Source organism: Lipotes vexillifer, unplaced genomic scaffold (genome assembly GCF_000442215.2).
Source record: "Lipotes vexillifer unplaced genomic scaffold, Lipotes_vexillifer_v1.1 scaffold613, whole genome shotgun sequence".
Lineage (NCBI taxonomy): Eukaryota > Metazoa > Chordata > Mammalia > Artiodactyla > Lipotidae > Lipotes > Lipotes vexillifer.
The window spans coordinates 736,711-756,236 of record NW_006792345.1 but is presented as its reverse complement, the minus strand read 5'-3'; the positions used below and the strand labels follow the sequence as shown (position 1 = coordinate 756,236).

General features: G+C 40.9%; 1 protein-coding gene across 5 annotated transcripts in view; it reads left to right on the top strand.

Annotated features, from left to right (window-relative positions):
• Positions 1-19,526, top strand: part of MAPK9 (mitogen-activated protein kinase 9) — a 39,161-nt gene that overhangs the window by 17,552 nt on the left and 2,083 nt on the right. For 2 of the 5 annotated variants that reach the window (XM_007465509.1, XM_007465511.1), the window contains exons 4-10: positions 803-941; positions 10,557-10,722; positions 12,175-12,246; positions 15,408-15,590; positions 16,613-16,737; positions 17,762-17,825; positions 19,409-19,480. In XM_007465509.1, the coding sequence (XP_007465571.1) occupies positions 803-941; positions 10,557-10,722; positions 12,175-12,246; positions 15,408-15,590; positions 16,613-16,737; positions 17,762-17,825; positions 19,409-19,480 (821 nt within the window). Of the gene's footprint in view, positions 1-802; positions 942-10,556; positions 10,723-11,763; positions 11,836-12,174; positions 12,247-15,407; positions 15,591-16,612; positions 16,738-17,761; positions 17,826-19,408; positions 19,481-19,526 lie in introns of all 5 variants that reach the window. The other 3 variants (XM_007465510.1, XM_007465512.1, XM_007465513.1) reach the window with 2 other exon arrangements.

Sequence of the window (19,526 nt, the reverse complement as noted above, 5' to 3'; positions counted from 1 at the left end):
TTCAGCAGGGGTGTCTGGGTTGAAGGTATTAATTTGATAGTTGTCGGTCTATAGATGGTATTTAAAGTCTTGAGACCAGAGACCAGAGATCACCAAGATTGTAAGTACAGTTAGAGAAAAGAAGACCAAGGACCGAGTGCTGGCACTTCAACAGTAAGAAAATGGGGATAGGAAAAGGGCACAGTCAGCCAGGATTGTAGGACTGGCCACTGGATTTAGCAACACGGAAGGCCGACATGGAGCCTTGAGGACAGTTTCAGCAAAGTGGTGGGGGCAAAACCCTGATTAAAGTGGGATTAAGGAAAAATGGGAGAAAAAATTGGAGATGATAAGTATAGACACCTCTTTGAGGAGTTTTGCTTGCATAAGGAGCAAAAATATAGGATGGTAGCTGGTGGGGGAAGTAAGGTCAAAGTTTTCTTAAGATGAGAGCAATAACAGCATGGTTTCTATATTGGTAAGAATGATCCAATAGCAAAAATGTTTAAATATAGGAGAATTTGAATGTTTGAGATTCTATTTACTATGATATAAAAATTGTTTTGTGTTTAACTTGAAAGGCATTTTGTTGTTAGTTGTTTTTATTTTTATTTTTTGAAAACTTTTACAAACTTTCATTATACATTTGCTTCTTTTCAAGATACCTTATAAATGTTTAGGGAAAACAAGTTATCTTTTTACTTTAGCCAGTGCAGTGACTAGGTGGTAAGTTATTACTATTTCATAAAAATTCTAGTTTAATAACCATAAAGGAATTTTGGATAATTTTCATGTGTACATGGCTGATCATTTATTTCCTCAGGTATTTGGTTATGGAATTAATGGATGCTAACTTATGTCAGGTTATTCATATGGAGTTGGACCATGAAAGAATGTCCTACCTTCTTTACCAGATGCTCTGTGGTATTAAACATCTACATTCAGCTGGTATAATTCATAGAGTAAGTAGTGATACCATCTTGTTTTGTTTTGTTTTTTAATCACAATCATTTCTTTGTCATAATCTCCAGTTACAAAAGAACATAATATTTTTTAAAAATTTGTCAATGTCGAAAATCCAAATAAACTATGGGATCATGTTACTCTTCCAAATATAGCTGAGATTAGAAGACATTAGTGGAATGCCTGGTTTGCCTGGGCCCATGTGAGCCACCCTGGATGCAGGCATGAGCCAGCTGTTCAGACTAGTACTGCAGAAAAATACTTCTTTTTTTTTTTAAGTTTTTATTTGAAAGTAACTTAAAACTTAGAGAAAAATTGCAAGAATAGGACAAAGAACTTTACTCTTTACCCAGATTTACCTGGTGTTAATAGTTTTTCCGTATTTGAAATCCCATTTTTAGTGAGCAAGGAATTTGGATTTGGGGTGGGGGAAAGTTAGAGGCCAAGTAGTATATGATACAGTTGCTTGAGAAGTCTTATGTGAATTATGGCCCAAGTGTTCATTGCTTACATCGTAAAATTCTACCACTCCAGCCTCCCAGCCATACTGGTGGGAGCTTTCGGAAAGGTTCCAGGCAGACCTTTTGACTAGGCCAAGGCTGGAATTTGAATGATGGTTTTGCCTGTCAGGGGGTACATATTTAAAAACCAGAGAGATATTCTCTAAGCTGGTTTTATGAGTTTTTGTTATTTTCTTCACTACATTGTACCACGTGTGAGCAGATTATGATAGAGTTGTGTTTTTTTTGTTTGGTTTTTTGTTTGTTTGTTTGTTTTTAGCAACTGTAATGTTGAGTGAGACTAGAGGTAGAGATAGTTTTATTGAAAGCATTCTTAGCATTCCTTAAATTATTACTATACTAATTTTGTTGACAGACTGTCTTTCAATATTATGTTTCAACAGCAAGAAGTTGTATTTTCTTTGAACTGAAATCTGTGGGGGGAAGAAGATAGTGAGACAAAAACAATGAAGGCTTTTCATACAAAAAAGAATAGAGAGATTTTTTATGGTGTAGTAGTAGTAATTCTTTTGGATCTGTTGGGTGCTAGGAAAGGCTGTTTCCATCACAGCCACTGAACAGAGGCCTAACACAGTAGCAGAGCCCACCAATCCAGAGAGGGCCAAACTCTTGCCCCTTGTGAGCATGAGGCCTGAGGCCTGAGTGAGGTCTGCAGCCTGAGGCCAGTCCTGGCCCTCCCAGTGCCTGTTGGGCGCCTGGCACAAAGATTCCTGACCAGTCTTCAGTCATTTAAAATACAGCCTTTGCTGCCGCCAAGTGTTCAGTTTAAATTATATAAATACTGTTGACGAACTTGCTTTAAAAATAGTGACACTAGTCTTTTTAATTAAAAATAAAGATTTCCCAGCATAACATTGTATTTCTCTTCAAAAATATTCACAGACCTTTATATAAATTAAGGCACTCTTAATTTCTCTTAAATACATTTTGTATTAAAGTCTTAACTGAGAATAAGTTCGCAGATTATTAGGCTTCATTATGTTAAGCCTTATTAATTTTGTAAAAGGAAACAGTTTGTCTTGCTTGTATCTCCCCTCTTGGGCCCAGACATACATGGGGCAGCAATATACTCCCGTTTTAGGGGGTCTTGTAAGAGCTACAGCATGCACTTGCCTGTGTTAGGTGATGTTCCGTCCCTGCGGTTTAGGCCCATGCCTGCGGACCAGAAGGTCCAAGAAAGTTTTGGTTTGCCCAGCATGATTCCGCCAACCACCTTTCCATCCCATTTACCTCCCCACTGGGTCTCCCTCCCCTTGTCTTATGCCCTCCTGTTCACACATTTGTGGGTCTGCCAGACTTTGTGTCTGCTGTGAAAGTACCGCGTAGTCATTGTGGGAAAGGTAGATAAGGCACCTGTTTGCACACCCACCACCCCTCCAGGTCCCAAGAGGTGATGAACCGCAGTTATCCCTTTAAGCCTGTTAACGGTTTTCTGTGAACTTTTCCTGTCCTTTTTTCTGTATACTATACCATAGGCATAAATACACACATTCGGTTTTGCTTACTAAGATGGTTTCGTTCTAAACATAAAATTTAATTACTTGAAAAATAAAACACCTGTAATCCCACCAATTTTTACCTTGTACAATTCAAAAAATTGAGTGGAAGTCCCCAGCCCACCACTGTCACCTGGAGGAGGCCAGTGATGGCATTTGGGTGTGTTTCCTTCCTAACTTTACACTGACACATTTTCTTACTGATGCTAATACCAGCATATCTGTCTATACTTACTTCCTTTTTAACTTATATTTTTCAAAAACAGGATCATCTTGTACATATATTGTTCTGCAACTTGCTGAATAAGTTGGTCGATCTGTTTTGTATTTTTATCAAGGATCAAATAGTTTTACAAATACTTACTAAAAAAGAGCCCCCACCTCCTCCCTCTTATTTCTCTCTCCCCAGAACAAATTCTTTCAGTTCTTTTAGCTGTTATTTTGGTGTTTATCTCCATATCTTGAAATAATATGATGAGATCTCTATTTGTTGATCTTTCTTCAGTTTGGGACATAAGGTACTGATTTAGCTCTTTTTCACCAATTGTGCCCCTCCATCTGCCACCTTTCCTGTCCCACTGTCCTCCCAGTATAGTTACAATGTCATTGGTTTGGATCAGTGTCCATAGTGTGTTTTACGTCATCATGACCCTATAAACACTTTTCACAGCTAAGCCTATATTTACACCATGATTATATTTCTTTTCCTTTCAACTTTTTGTCCCTAGAGTTAACAACACTTGTCTTTTATTTGTTAGAGTTTTGGTCTTTGTTGTTTGTTTTAAGGAGGGAGCAGTTTTCCACATCCTTATTGCTAATTAAACCCTAAGGTTTCTGCCAGGTATCTAAGTCTTCTCTCACTGCATCCAAATGTCTTAGCTGTTCCATCACCTTGATTGTCTCCTGGCGCCTCAGCCCTGCTCGCATCTGGACTGGCTGCCCCCATACCTGATGCAGAGACCTTATCCTGGACCTCGCTCCAGCATTTTCCTGGGGATTTCCTTCACCTCTCTCTGGAGTTGGAGCCCGCTTCCTGATCCCTATCTCTCCTTTGTTTTGGTGGAACACATCCTCCAATAGCTTCCCCAGAAGTGGTGCGTGGGAAGTAAAGTTTTTGAGGCCTCAGATAGCTGAAACTCTTTATTCTGCCCTCTCACGTGATTAATAATTCGGTTGGATAGAAAATTCTTAGTTACAAATCAGTTCCCCTCTAAGGTGTAAATATAGTACCTTGTTGTGTAGTTTTGTATGGCTTTTGAACTTTCTAATGCCATTCTTATTACTGATCCTTTGCAAGTGCCCTGTTTTGGGTTTTGTTTTATCTCTGGAAACATTTTTTAAAGTTTCTTTATTTCTTGTATTCTGAAATGTTAGGATGATATGCCTTGATATGGAAATTTTTTTCGTTAATTGTGGTGGGCACTTGGTGGGCACTTCAGTCTGGAAGAACATGCCATAGAGTTCTGGAAAATTTTTTATTATTTCTTTCAGAATGCCTTCTTTACTGTGTTCTTTATTCCGTCTTTCTCTGAAATACCAGTTAGTTGGAGCTCTTTTTTATCTTTAAAAGTTCCTTTTTATAGCATTTTGTTCTTTTTTTTATTGGAGTATGGCTAATTTACAATATTGTGTTAGTTTCAGGTGTACAGCATAGTGATTCAGTAGTTTTTCAGATTACACCCCGTATTACCAGATAATGGGTGTAATTCCCTGTGCTATACAGTATTTCACTGTTGCTTACCTACTTTATATATGGTAGTTTGTATCTATTAATCCCATACCCCTAATTTGTATCTGTTAATTTGTATCTGTTGATCCCATACCCCTCTTCCCTCTCCCTTTTGTTTTTGTTTTATTTTCTTTGTGGTATGCGGGCCTCTCACTGTTGTGGCCTCTCCCGTTGCGGAGCACAGGCTCCGGACGCGCAGGCTCAGCGGCCATGGCTCACGGGCCTAGCCGGTCCGCGGCATGTGGGATCTTCCTGGACCGGGGCACGAACCCGTGTCCCCTGCATCGGCAGGCGGACTCTCAACCACTGCACCACCAGGGAAGCCCCCCCTCTCCCTTTTGTTAATCACAAATTTGTTTTCTATATCTGTGAGTCTGTTTCTGTTTTGTATATATATTAATTTGTATCAGTTTTTAGATTCCAAGTGATATCATATAGTATTTGTCTTTCTCTGACTTATTTCACTAAGCATAATATTCTCTAGGTCCATTCATGTTGCTGCAAATGGCAGTATTTCATTCCATATACACACACACATACCACATGTTCTTATTCAGTCATCTGTTGATAGGCGCTTGAGTTGCTTCCATGTCTTGGCTATTGTAAATAGCATTTTGTTCTTCTTGCATGGAGACACTATCATCTCTACAAGGCTAGAATTTCTTTGAAGTTTGTTTTCTGGGTTTTTCTTGTTTGTTTTTAGGCACGCTGTGTGGCATGCAGAATGTTAGTTCCCCGACCAGGGATCGAACCCATGCACCCTGCATTGGGAGTCTTAACCACTGGTCTGCCAGGGAAGTCCCTTTGAAGTTTTCTTATTGCTGCCTGCAGTGTTTTTCTTTCCCCTGAGGTTTTGTTTTGTTTTGTTTGTTTGTTTTAGTGCATTTGGTCTCTCGCTGTCACATGTAAGCTTTTCCTCAAATGTCTGGTGACCTTTTGTCACTGGTCCTATTTAAGACTGAAGGACTAGAAGGCCAAGTGGAAGTGCATGGGTTGGGGTTGTTGAATGAGGGGTTTTTCTCTAGAGCAACACATAGCCACAGGTGTCTCTGTTTGCAGGTCTTTTCTCTGGACATCATTTAGTTTCTCTAGAAAAGGCTCTGGTCTCTTGACTGAGGGAGAGCAGTCTGGCTGCTGGTATGAAAGGCTGTGTGGGGTGGGGCTGAGGTTCTCATGTGGCAAAATGCAGACCTTCACTACAGCACCCTGTCTTCAGGCTGGGCCCCTCACCCATGCCCTTCCTGTGCCTCATACCAGCAGATCTCTTGGTATTGTGCTTGAGGCCTGAGTCTGGAAACTTGGTTTCAGTTTTTCTAGATAATAGGCCAGTAGGAGTAAAGGAGGAACCAACACCTCTGTGTGGATCTGGGAGGTCTACCTTTACCTTTCTGTGAACCTTCCCCCACCCCAGATCCCTCAGTGTCCTGCTCCCTGCCCCATCCTGCCTTCCACAGTACTTGTCGTTCAACTCCTAAGCCCTTCCCAGGTGTTGTGGTCCACATTATTTCACTGTGGGCCACTCACTGAGGTTGGAATTTACTCAGCCAAGTCATTTATTCCTTTCTGCTGCCTTCCCTCCCCATAGAGCACGTGGGGTTTTTCATTGAAGGCATTAGTTTAGCACGATGACATTAGACATGCAAGAGATGCATGGGGAGAAGGCCTGTGAGGAAGAACAGAGGGAGTGAGTCAGAGGAGGTGGGGAAGCTGACAGGGGTCAGCCCAGTCTGACCCCTTGGAGTAGAGAGGGCACGAAGGAGGGTTGGGAGCTGCCCGTTAGAGGAATCTGGTGTCTCATAAGAATGGACCTCCTTCCCCATGCAGTCATTAGCCAAGAGCCACTGTGGGGTGTGTGGCCTTGTCATAAGCAGAGGGGAGGGTCAGGGTACCTCGGTGGGGTGTCTGTCAGTTGCACTCCCACAGCAGAGAGCCAGGTACGCATTTTCATGGCTACCACCATCCACCCTTGCCCCCCTCAGCTCTGCTTCTCCACACAGGTCAGGAGCAGTCCCCTCAGGCTCCCCGTGGGCCTCCCTTCCTGAGGGGAAGGGACCAACTATAGCCCCTTTCACTACAGTTGACCTTGGAGCCACAACAGGTACTCATTCTCTCCATTCTCCATTATTCATACCCTTAGTCATCACCTTGGCAGGTCTCTGTGCCTTACCTGAGTGTGACCCAGACCTTCATTCCTGAGGGGTCTAAGTCTGGTGGCTCACAATGGGCCACAGGGTCCATGGACCCACCCAACAGTCATCTCCCCAGTCCTCGAGTGTGTGATTGGAACTGATACGGTTGGCAGTTGGTATTCTTAGCAGAGTGACCCCTACATTGGTTCTCTGGTCTGAGGTAAGAGTTATGATGGTGAAGGCCAAGTGGGAACCTGAAACTGCCCGCCTCAAGATAGTACATCAAAAACATTATTGAACTCTGGGGGGTGGGGGAGAATGGAGGAGATTAATGCTGCCATTAAAACCCAAAGAATGCGAGGATGGTGGGCCCTCATAGCTCACTTTAACTCACTAGTCCAGCCCTTGAAGAAACTAGATGGATGCTAGAGAATGTAGACCATCGAGCCTTAGCTGATCAGTAGTCCTGATTGCAGCTGCTTGTGCTGGACACGGTGTCATTGCTAGAGCAGATTAATAAGGCCTCAGGTGTGGCATGTAGCCTCTGACTCGGCAGATGCATTCTTCCATACTGATTGGAAAAGGCGATCAGAAACCATTCACACTCATGTGAGGTGAACAGCAATATTCTTTCACAGTTTTGCCCTAGGCCTGTGTCATAATATAGCTGGAAGAGATCTGGACCAGTCTCCATTTATTACCTGGCCTCCACAACTCACCCCCACCACCAGCTAGAGGAGGCATGATGTTGCTTTGAGTCTTTGACTTTCAGTATCCACTTAGAACTTGTGTCTAATACTTCTCCAAATGTCTGCTGTTCCCAGGTACAGTCACCTGAGTAAGGGGTCATAGGTACCTGTGGGGAAATCAAGGCAGTGGACGCTTGTTACAATGTAACAAGGGTTCTCCCTCTTAGGACACCTCTTCAGTCAGTGGGTTCTAGACCGAGAACTGACCAGGAATAGCAATGGCCTCAACCTTCCACTCCTCTGCTCTTGCCCTTTTTTGGTTGCAGATATTTTGTGCACCCTTATTGGCTGCCCCAGCGATGCCATCCCCGCACTCTGGGTCAAGCCCCCAAATTTATGTGTCATTTTTATTTTAATGTGTGTTTCTTGTTTTCCTTGTTCGGAATGGTTTTCAAGATTTGAAGGGGCAGAACTGTCTTCACTCTGCCATCTTCAAACTACAAGTCCAGTTCGTTTGTGGAAAGCTTCTTCTGGTTGTGTGTGGAGACTGGTGGGAGAGCGGCTGTGCATGTGGGGAGCCCTCAGGTGCCCTGAGACCTCTTTAAGCACCTTCCCATCGGCAAGCGTTGGGAGGCAGGGCTGCCTCTCCCAGTCCTGCCAGGACAACAATCCACACCTTTGACCGCTTGGTTTGCATTTTATTATCACTGTTTGCCAGCAGATGGCAGTAAAGTGCATTGTTCCAACAAAATCAGTGCAAGAGGACAATCTTCTGATAGGTGGAGGTGGCTGGAATGGGCATATTTACTAATCACAGAGCAGTTCATCAGACTGGCTGGCGGCATTACTCTAATCATCCTTGTTCATGTGGCGCTGTGTTAGTTCAGAGCCAGGTTGGATTTCAGGGGCTGCTGGTGGTAAAGTATAGACATCTCAAATTTTTTTAAAAAATCAGTCTCCTAAAAAGAAAGCACCTATTGACGTCCCCACCAACAGTATAAGGAAGGGTCTGTTTCTGCTTCTTCCTCCAGCACTGGATATTGCCATTCTTTTCCTCATTGCCAGAAGAGAGACTAAAAATTGTTCCTTGTCATTTGGGTTTTTAATTTTCATGAAGTTGAGCATTATTTTATGTGTTAGTAATTTGTATTATGAAATGGCTGTTCTTGCCATACTCTTTGGTTTTAAAAAAGGAACCTAGAGGGCTTCCCTGGTGGCGCAGTGCTTGAGAGTCCGCCTGCCGATGCAGGAGACGCGGGTTCGTGCCCCGTTTCGGGAGGGTCCCACGTGCCGCGGAGCGGCTGGGCCCGTGAGCCATGGCCGCTGAGCCTGCGCGTCCGGAGCCTGTGCTCCGCAAATGGGAGGGGCCACAACAGTGAGAGATAACGCAAGGAAAAAAAAAAAAAAAAAAGGAACCTAGAAACAGATTGGTTTGTTTTGCCTTAGCTGTATTACTGCCTTCTCACAGGAAGGGGTCACTGGTTTGAGCGTGGGGCTGATTCTTCACTTGCTTTCCTTTGTACAGAATAGCAGCTGTGGGTGAGTTGGCAGTGCTCCCCACAGCACATCTCCACATCGGGACATGCACAGCAGAAGTGCTCTGGGGCCAGCCAGGGACCAGTACATCTTCATGGGCTTGGTGGGAATTTTAATTATGTTTTTAAGCAATATATATTTATAAGTTATATTTTACTGAATTCCGGATGTTTAGAAAGAGAGCTCTTAGCAATAATGAAACATAATTTTAGCTGATGTAATTTTTAAGTGTTTTTCTGCTTATCCCAATAACACCTGGCAGCCATCACTCAAGGCACACCTATGCCCGTTGGTGACACATCAATTGGAAAGTTTCAGCCAGGTGCTGGGCCTGAAACGTCACTAAAAGTGACGGTCTTACTGTATAGTGTGACTTGGCAGTTTGACGTTGCAGCTACACATTGGAAAGCACTTGTGAAAGAATAGATGTGGATTGTTTAGAAGTCATAGTTTCTAGGGTGAGTTTGCAGGCTGGACTCCAAGGCAGGAGTCAAATTCCTGTGGCCTGAGGAAGGGTCTGGGATGTGGGGGATCACCATGGAGAAAGTCCCTAGAGTTATGAAGGAAAAAACTGCAGAAGAGATAGGTTGTATTGAGAGTGTGGTGGAGTATGATGTGTACATCCACTCAGCAAACATTTTCTGAGAGTTTGCTGTGCCAGACTCCAGGCTGAGAGCTGAAAGCACAGAGAGACCCTTGAGGCCTCCTCTTACAGAGCCCGTGCTGGGAGGGGCAGAGGAGGGACTTTGAGGGTAGAATGTGTGGTTGGGGAGTGGTAGGTCCCAGGGAAGGGTGGGAAGTTGGGGTTGGTAATCATGGGATTCTTCTTCCAAGGAAAGAAGAAGCCTTTGGAAGATTCCAGGGTCAGAGAATTCTAGCCATGTGCTGTCCAGTATTATAGCCACTAGCCACCTGAGGCTATTAAGTACTCAGAATGTGGCTATAATTGTAAATAAACACTGGATTTCAAAGACAGTACTGAACAAAAAGAATGTAAAATATCTCATTAATAATTTTTATATGTTGGTTACATTTTAAAATGAATATTCTGGAAATAGACTGTATTGGAGTAAAGGAAAATATTATTAAAATTAATTTTACCTTTTCTACTCACTTTTTTTAAGGTGGCTGTTAGAAAATGTAAATTACACATGTGGGTTGAGTTTGTATTGGACAGCAGGGAAGAGCCAGAGTGTTGGGAACTGAAGGATGACCAGGCGTGGAGCGAGGGAGGAGAGGGTGTTGTGGAAGCTCTCAGAAGGTTTTAAGCAAAGGAATGTCATGAAGGTTTCCACACAGGGGTAAGGGCAACCATATGGCCTCTCTAGGCTGATTTGTATTAGTTTCAATATGAGAGTAGGATTTTGCAAAATGGTTCCAAAATCCCAGGGTTCAATTCTAACTTTCCTCCTTCTCCCAGCACTCTCACATACCTCACAAATCCTTACCAATGTGAGATTGTTTTCTTAGCATGCTTTGGTTCCTTTTATTAATTTAAATCATTTCTACCCTAGGATTTGAAACCTAGCAACATTGTAGTAAAGTCAGACTGTACCCTTAAGATCCTTGACTTTGGCCTGGCTCGCACAGCATGCACCAACTTTATGATGACCCCCTACGTGGTAACGCGGTATTATCGGGCACCTGAAGTCATCCTGGGCATGGGCTACAAAGAGAACGGTGAGTACAGACAGAACTGGAAGAGGCCGAGATGTGTAAAAATAGTGCTGTTTGTCATCACTAGTTTTTTTCTCTTTCCTGTGAACTGTATGAAGTATAATGTGGAGACTGTGTTATACATAGATTATCATAGTTCACAGATGAGAAATAATTAATTTTATATTTCCATTGGCTAAAATGATCCACTTTAAAAATTCACTTTTAAAGTTAATATTTTTGAACATTTATCAAAGTATAACATACTTACAGAAACGTATGCAAGTCCCGAGTGTGCAGCTCAATCGGAGCACACCCACATAACGAGCAGCACCCAAGGCCTCCCCAGCCCCACTCTGGGTCTCAATCCCCAAAGGAAGCCATTATCCTGATTTCCAGCAACATAGATTGATTTTGCTTATTTTTGAACTTGATATAAATGGAATAATACAACATGTACTTTTTGTGTGTAAAATTGGTATTTTTTTTCACAGCAAAACTTATTCAAGCAATATCAGAGCTCTTTGAAGCTTAGTTTTTGAAAAATTTGTCAAAAAGAACTAAACCACATTCACGTGTTAAAAAAAAGAATCTGAAAGTTTGCCTAAGTCATCTGAAATGAGTTGTGCTTCAAGTTTATTCAGATGTTTTATAACCTGTGCTCCCATTCTGAGAGACACAGCTCTGTGGGCTTCTAGTCCTCTGTGGACATGAGAGAAAATTAGGTCCCCTGTTAGCTTCTCTCACCCCACCCTCAGCAGCAGGGGCAATAAATAGCCCTCTGCCTGGTCATCTGAGGCCTGTAATTCAGCTGGGCCCCCACAGAAGATGGTGAACAGCCAGAAGCTGGGGCACCTCTGGCCCTCACCTGGAGCCCAGACAAGCCTGTCCCTGTGAGGCCCTGCTGACTTGACAGTTTAAAAAAGGATCATTCTGGAGGTGTGGTGTTCATATTTTACAAAAGTCCTGCTGACAAGCTGGGTTTGTCTTTGTTTGGGAGGGGGTTTGAGAAAGGACATGTGTTGGGGGGTCTCTGGCTGGTTTTAATCACCTGGTGTTTGGTAGTGGACATCTGGTCTGTCGGGTGCATCATGGCAGAAATGGTCCTCCATAAAGTCCTGTTCCCAGGAAGAGACTGTATCCTTCACAGGGAGAGACCCAGCACTAACCACGAAGGCTGGGGGCAGGGGTGGGCATGTGCCTGGAAACAGCTTTGTGGGGACAGGCATTTCTTGTGTCTGGGACTTTGTTTCTGAAGCTGTAAAGTATTGGACTCTTTGGCACTAAAAGCCCAGATTGCTGCAAACCGAAGGCCAAAATAGAGGTCAGCAATATTTCATACTGTATAAAAATGTTCACCCGTTACTAGCAATTTATTTTCCTTGTTTGTGTGTTTAGTACACTGTTAGAATCCTTTTCCGCACCTTTGTTTTGTTCATGGCACTTCATAATTTTGTCATTTCACTTTATTTTCAGTTGATATCTGGTCAGTGGGTTGCATCATGGGAGAGCTGGTGAAAGGTTGTGTGATATTCCAAGGCACTGATCGTATCCTTCCCGGGGGACCTTCCCGGCCATGTTTTACATAAATACCAAGGGCAGCAGGAGGTCAAAAGGAAAATGTCGTAATTCTAGACTGTATTCTAAGGGGGTCTTGATTATGTTTGTTAAATTAGTGTCACACACCAAATGGTTCAATTTTACGTTTCTTTTTTGCTTGACTACCTGTAACAATTTTATTGAGGCATAGAATTAAGTTAAACCAATTTATATTAGTTCTTAATTTTATTAAAAATAGCTCATAAGAAATGTATTTACTCTTTGACAAATGTATTCTGATATTTAACTGAAAATTCTGTTTAGTTAATTCAGTTAATTTAGCTATCTAGAAAGTTGTCTAAATTTAATAGGCCAATAATTTGTAATTTGTTTAATATACTATTTCATTAGTTACCAGGATGAATTAAAATATTTTCCTCCAAAGAACTGAAGCACACTACATAAAGACCTAAATGAAAAAGATTAAAGTAAAAAGTTTGTGAGAAACAATATTTGCTACATTTTTTTGTTTTGTTACTCTACTGACATTTTGTAGAAAATTTTAGAAGATCCACTTAGGTTATTTTGTGACACACTGGGGAAGTTTAACAGACATTTAAATAAATATAAAATGCAAAAGGTTAACTTATACTGTGGTCAGCAAATCATATTAATGACATAGTATAAAGGAGAATAGATGTATGATAGTTTCAATAGCTTTCTTTTCTCATATTCCTCATATTCTTCCATCTTCAATATTTTTTGCTCTAACATGGTTCTTCACGTATACCCTTTTTCATTTGTGTTCTAACCACCTAAAATTTTCATTAGTCTTTTGATTTTGTTTTTGTTATGAAAGTGGTCTCTGCTGGCAGATTGATGGTTATCTTTAAAAGAAATTAAGTTGTGTAGTCATGTTCTATATGTATTTTATTAAAGTAATTTTAGTTTTTTATAATTTTATGAGGGTGGTTTATTTGTAATATAAATTCTTCACAACACAAACCTGGAATGAAAAGATTTTTTTCCTACCATTTTATTTACCTTCCTTGACATTTTTCACATCATAGACTTTATGTGAAGTTAAATACAGCATTTTATTTTGTTCTAATAAATTTTCTAGCAATTTTCCATAGCCTAACCTTAGATTCAGTTGTTTCAATATGTAAAAAAGGAGATCTTTAATTTGCAAATAAATTCATTTTAAAAGGGAAAAGTTGATGTATTCTAAAGATTGGTTGATTGATTGATTGATTGATGGCCATGCCACAAGGCTTGTGGGATCTTAGTTCCCCCACCAGGGATTGAACCTGGACCCACAGCAGTGAAAGCGCAGAGTCCTAACCACCAGACTGCCAGGGAATGCCCTAAAGATACATAATTAGAAGTATCTACTTAACATTCAGTTTGTCTCAATTTTTAATTCATGTTGTGACTTTCCTTTCTTTAATTAATTAAAGGTTTTCTTCAGAAAGTACAGAAATGAAAAATGTAGAAACTCTTTGGTGCACTATTAAGTAATTTAAAATTCTTAATTGACATATTAACATCTTGCAATGTCAGTGATAATAATTTTACGTATAACGTCACCTACTGTCATTCTCAGAACACACACAGAGATTACATCATTTTCCAAAGACAATTTTGCTAACTTTTTCCAACATTAGATAGAAAAAGATTCCAGAAACCAGATTGCAGTTCTCAGAGATTTGTTTTAGATTCGTAACCTGAGGTAGAAAAGGAACTCCTGTCCCCACATGGCCTAAGAGAAAGAGAAATCTTTAGGCAGGCACCTCCCAGAGAGCAGGGGACCCTGGAGGCCAGGAAGCATGTTACTGAGGGAGGCTCACTGACACTGGTAAAAAGGTGAGGACTGAGAATTGAGGGATGGTCACCTGCAACTTTGATGGGCGCCGTTTTCATGAAGTGATGGGGGAAAAGCCTGATGAGAGGATGTTTAAGAGAGAATATGAGAGGCTGGGAGTTAGAGATACAAGTATAGACAAGTCTGTTTTGCTGCAAATGGGAATGGTAGCTAAGCTACAATGTTCAGCCAAAGGAGAGTGGCTGTTGCTTTAAGATGGGAGAAAAAAAATTGTTTGATTGGTGATGGAATTCTCCAGTGGATGGTGTACCAGCAAGAAGAAAGACATTACAGGAAGCGAGAGGGCCTCCTCCTTTGTTCTTTAAAGAACATGTGTCTGTTCCCTAGGTTCTTTCACAGTGATGTCATTTTATTTTTCTAAGACATACCTCAATTAGTCACTTTTTAAAGATGCTGTTTATTTGATTCCTCTGGCTTGCGTTCTCTTGTATAATTTTTATGGTTTTATCGATAGACTCCCTTTCCACATTCATCTTGCCAGTTATCTCAAGCCCCAAGTGAAAGAGGCAAAGCTGGTATTGTCTGCATTTTACAAATAGGAAGGTGAGACCCAAGGGAGATTGACTGCCTGACACCTAGTGAGTGTCTAATACACAATGGAGTCTGAAACCCAGGTTATGTACTTTGAAAGGAAATGAAACACACTCCTTTGTATTGCAGTGATGGTCCGGGTCAGTGCCAAGTAAAACAGAATGACCTCTCAAAGCTGTCACTGCTCAATGTAAGCACAGCTACAGTGGGAAGGGACATGGTGAGAGCTCAGAAAGTCCAGAGCCTTGGCTCCTGCCCACCCCCTCATGCACCCCATCCCGCCAGGCCTGCCTCACAGGGGTGGTTCCCAGCTGTAAATTGAGCAGTCAGATAGGTCTCTCTACTTTAGGGAGCTTTAGATCTAACATAGTTTTATTATGAGAACTGATTTCAATTTGCCTATATAATTACTACCTAATTTCATGTTTAAGCCTTTCAGTCATAGGTATTCTTCAGTTACAAGATAACTTAATTTTGATCTAGAATGGCAAAGCATATAGACTTCATCGTGTTGATTTAATAAACTGTGATCAGAGTTTATAAAGATGCAGAGTTTTTTTTAAATAGTCTTAACTTGGAGCCCAAACCTTTTTCGAATATTATTTCAGAATGCTTCTGCTGACCCAGTGAGGTGGCCTGGTTAATTACTTGTTGATAAGTATAAATATAATTTAAGTTTTTCTTTGAATGATGCTACTTTATGTAATATGAATATAAGGCATTTCAGTTGTATTTTCCTCAAGAGACTCCTTAGATATTGATCAGTGGAATAAAGTTATTGAGCAGCTAGGAACACCATCTTCAGATTTCATGAAGAAACTTCAGCCAACTGTGAGGAATTATGTAGAAAACAGACCAAAGTATCCTGGAATCAAATTTGAAGAACTCTTTCCAGATTGGATATTCCCATCAGAATCTGAACGAGACAAAATTAAAAGTAAGATATCATTTTTTCTTATACTGGGTGAAGCTTTCACTTTATGTTTGCATTCTAAAACCTGTGAACATTGAGAGACAAAATAGTTGAAACCCTCAAAGTCATTTACAGGTAGAATGAAGGCATTTCAGAAAGAAAGCGTAAAGACCTAGAAGTTTTGTCCTCAATAAAGTGACGTAACTGAAGCCTGTGGTCAAAATATTTACAAGTCTGAAAGACTCTTATGTTAATTACAGCAAATGGAATTCAAACAGTTTTCAGGTATAAGGAACACTTGAATAAAGATTCTAGCCCAGTTGAACAGTCAGAAATTTTAAAAGGCTCCTTCTCCCCTTCTCCTGTGCCTGTCACTAAGTGTTTTAAGGGAAAGAATAGATTTGTTTCACTCTACATCAAGATAAACTGTGCCTCATTCAGAAAAGCCCCATCTCTTCTTTGCCTGTACTATACATATGAATTTTAATTGCTAAAACCTAGGTGAGCCTTGTATTTAACCAAGTTATCGAAGTTGTTGGATTTTTTCTAACTACTAATCTCTAGATTTAAAAAAAAGTGTATGTTGCCAACATTGTATACAGGTAGGCAAAGCAGAGGTATCTGTGAAGTGTTCTATACTGTGCAGATATGAAATCATTGTGTGGCTTAGTCTGTTCTAATTTCACTCCAATGTGGCATCAAGAAAAAACACTTGCCTATGCTTCATGCCTGCATTCTTGGCAGTGCCACCCTTAGCTTAGCTCCTGCACCCTCCCTGGACGTGGCTTCTCAGCCTTGTGCCCTGTCCTTCTCCCTTCCAAATTCAGAAGCTGAAAGCACATTTGAAAGCCTGGTTTGCAGTGGAAGTGGCTGCTTGACTTACTGTTAAAGAAAAAGACTCTAATAATCTTGAAGCTATCAACAATTCCTCAAAGTTAACATATTTTTGTTCTGTCTCTGCTATCACATTTAGTTCTTTATTGTGTGATTTTCAGGTTAACGGTATTCCTTTTCCTTTATTAATCTAATATTTGTTTTTACCCTAGCAAGTCAAGCCAGAGACTTACTATCAAAAATGTTAGTGATAGATCCCGACAAGCGAATCTCTGTAGATGAAGCTTTGCGTCACCCTTATATCACTGTTTGGTATGACCCTGCTGAAGCAGAAGCGGTAAGCATCTATTTTGAAAAGACTTATGTGTAAAGGCAGGGCATACATTTCCTTGGACCTTCTGTCTGTTAGTCTGGAATGGCTACATAAAGTCCTAGATTTAAAAGGACTCCTGATTACAACGAGGCCATGTAACATGGGTCACAACCCCTTTTGGGACTCTTGTCACTGGGGCTCTACTCAGAGTACCTCAGGAGTGAACATGCTTATGCTGTGGTGATATAATTATCTTCATTTATGCAGATGCTGATGTGTGATCATAATATCACCTTTTTTAGGCATCCATTTGTGTACCTGGCACTGTGCCTTGGGCTTTGCTTTACATCATCTTGTTTAGGCATCCAGTCAGGCTAAGAAACTTCCTGAAAATCACAAGTTTGTTCAACCTTCCCCAGAGGTACCTGCTAGGGGGGTTCCACTTCTGAGTTTGGTGCTCATGTGCATCTTTCTGTAGCAGCATTGGTATGGATGGTCTTTAGTTGGAAGTGAAATAACCACATAGTGGCATGCTCATTATTATGTCTTGGCCTATGCATTTAACCACCATTTTAAACATTGTTTTATATGAAAAGAATTTGATTTATAAACACGTGATTTTAAGCAAATTTTTGAAGCAGTCCATTTATGAATTGGGGGTTGAGTTTGGGAGTTCTAACAGGAAGAAATATAAACCTGAAATGTGTTTTGCACCTTCTGTATTTCATAGCACAGCACCTTGTCCAGGGTGGATCTCTAGGAAGCAGCCTGTGATTACTAATTTTATAATTACATTTGGGCAGATATCTTTAGAGTGTGATTATTAAGAGGACTATAATAGCTCTATTTTGGGGGTTAACTTTTCCTCAATTATTTTGATTCTGAAACTGATGGAAATCATACTTATAAAAGAAATCTTTAATAGGCCAAGTATTTAATGAAACTACATCCATATTATAAATATTTTAGAAGTCTTACAAAGTGATTCTTTCTCTTCATGCCTCATTATTTTTTTAACTATTGACTTCACCTGTAATTTAATTTTTAGCCACCACCTCAAATTTATGATGCCCAGTTGGAAGAAAGAGAACATGCAATTGAAGAATGGAAAGGTAAAGACGGAACTTATTTTGATTGTTACTTATGACATTTCTTGCAATGGGGCAACATCACTTTTTGACAATAGCCTTTCTAAGAGAGGGGCAAGAAACCCTGCAGCCCATTTTTTCTCTCTCTTCCTACTTCCCAGTAGAAAAAGAACTTGAAGATAACAGAATTAGAGAGGAACACGTATGAATTGCATATTATTTGCTTCAAAAGAGAAAAATAAAGGCTTTTTCACACAATCTTACATTATCAAATCTTGGTTTGTAAACTAAACTCAGTGATTGTGTCACACTTACCTTGACAACATGTTGCAAATTGTTGAGTAACCCCAATTCACAGGTCTCTGTAAAGCAGACGTGGGAGACCCCACTGGGGTCATGTGAACTTCTGCTGTATTTGTAAGCCATGTAGTTATATATGTGTCTTAAAATAAGAGTTTGGGGAAAATTGCAGATCAAAAATATGCAGATAGTTATTATTACCACTCTAAGATTAACCAAACAACCCACAGCAAACTAAACCAGTAAAAAGGAGGCTGAACTAAAAATTTTTCATTAAAAAGCAGAATCAGTAGTAATTGAGAACTGTGGTCAGCGCAAGTCAAACATGGTGATGTGTCCTTCCCAAGAGCCCCTCCCCGGGATATAGGGATACCAACAACCTGCATGTGCACACACCCATAGGCCTCACTAAGTGCTTGCAATATGCTAATTTTATTTCATGAATAGCAAAATTTTAGGAAGCTGCTTAGTTAATTCGTTTTTCTTACAAATGAAAATTGAGGAAAACTGAGATTGAAGCCAAGAAAAAACTTAGGTAATTAGATTAATTTCTGACCAATCTGGAGGGGTTATATTTGGAGAACCACAGTAAAGATGGAGGAAAACATGTGCAAAAAGATGTGAGAATATCCAGTACTTAAACTGTTCTGTTAGAGCCACTTTGCTAGTACTTTCCCTCCCTCTCTCCCCACCTCTCTCCCTGTGTGTCTCTCTCATTCTCTCTCCCTCACCCCCACTTTGTAAAACCCCCATCATGGATCCAGAGCTACCATACATTTTTGGCTGTTTTTTTTTTTTTTTTTGGCTGTGTTGGGTCTTGATTGCGCGCAGGCTTTCTCTGGTTGTGGCAAGTGGGGGCTATTCTTTGTTGCAGCGCACAGGCGGTGGCTTCTCTTGTGGAGCACGGGCTCTAGACATCCAAGCTTCCGTAGTTGTGGCACGCGGGCTAAGTAGTTGTGGCTTGCAGGCTCTAGAGCACAGGCTCAGTAGTTGTGGCACATGGGCTTAGCTGCTCTGCAGCATGTGGGATCCAGGACCAAGGATCGAACCCATGTCCCCTGCATTGGCAGGCAGATTGTTAACCATTGCGCCACCAGGGAAGTCCCTGGCTGTCTTAATAGCTGGGTTGAAGAGATATAATGGATCAAATTATATTTTGGTCTAGGTAAACTATGTTACTTAATTGTCTATCACAATTAAAAATAGCACATCACAGTGCCCTTGGAGTGGTTCCAATTGATTTGGAAGCAGGATTTTGAGATGCAAAGAAACTGATGAAGCATTTTAATTTGCATTTCTATTTGAAGAGCTAATTTACAAAGAAGTAATGGATTGGGAAGAAAGAAGCAAGAATGGTGTTGTGAAAGATCAGCCTTCAGGTTAGTGATTGCTTTAATAGTTTGACTGCATAATATTTTTCTTTCC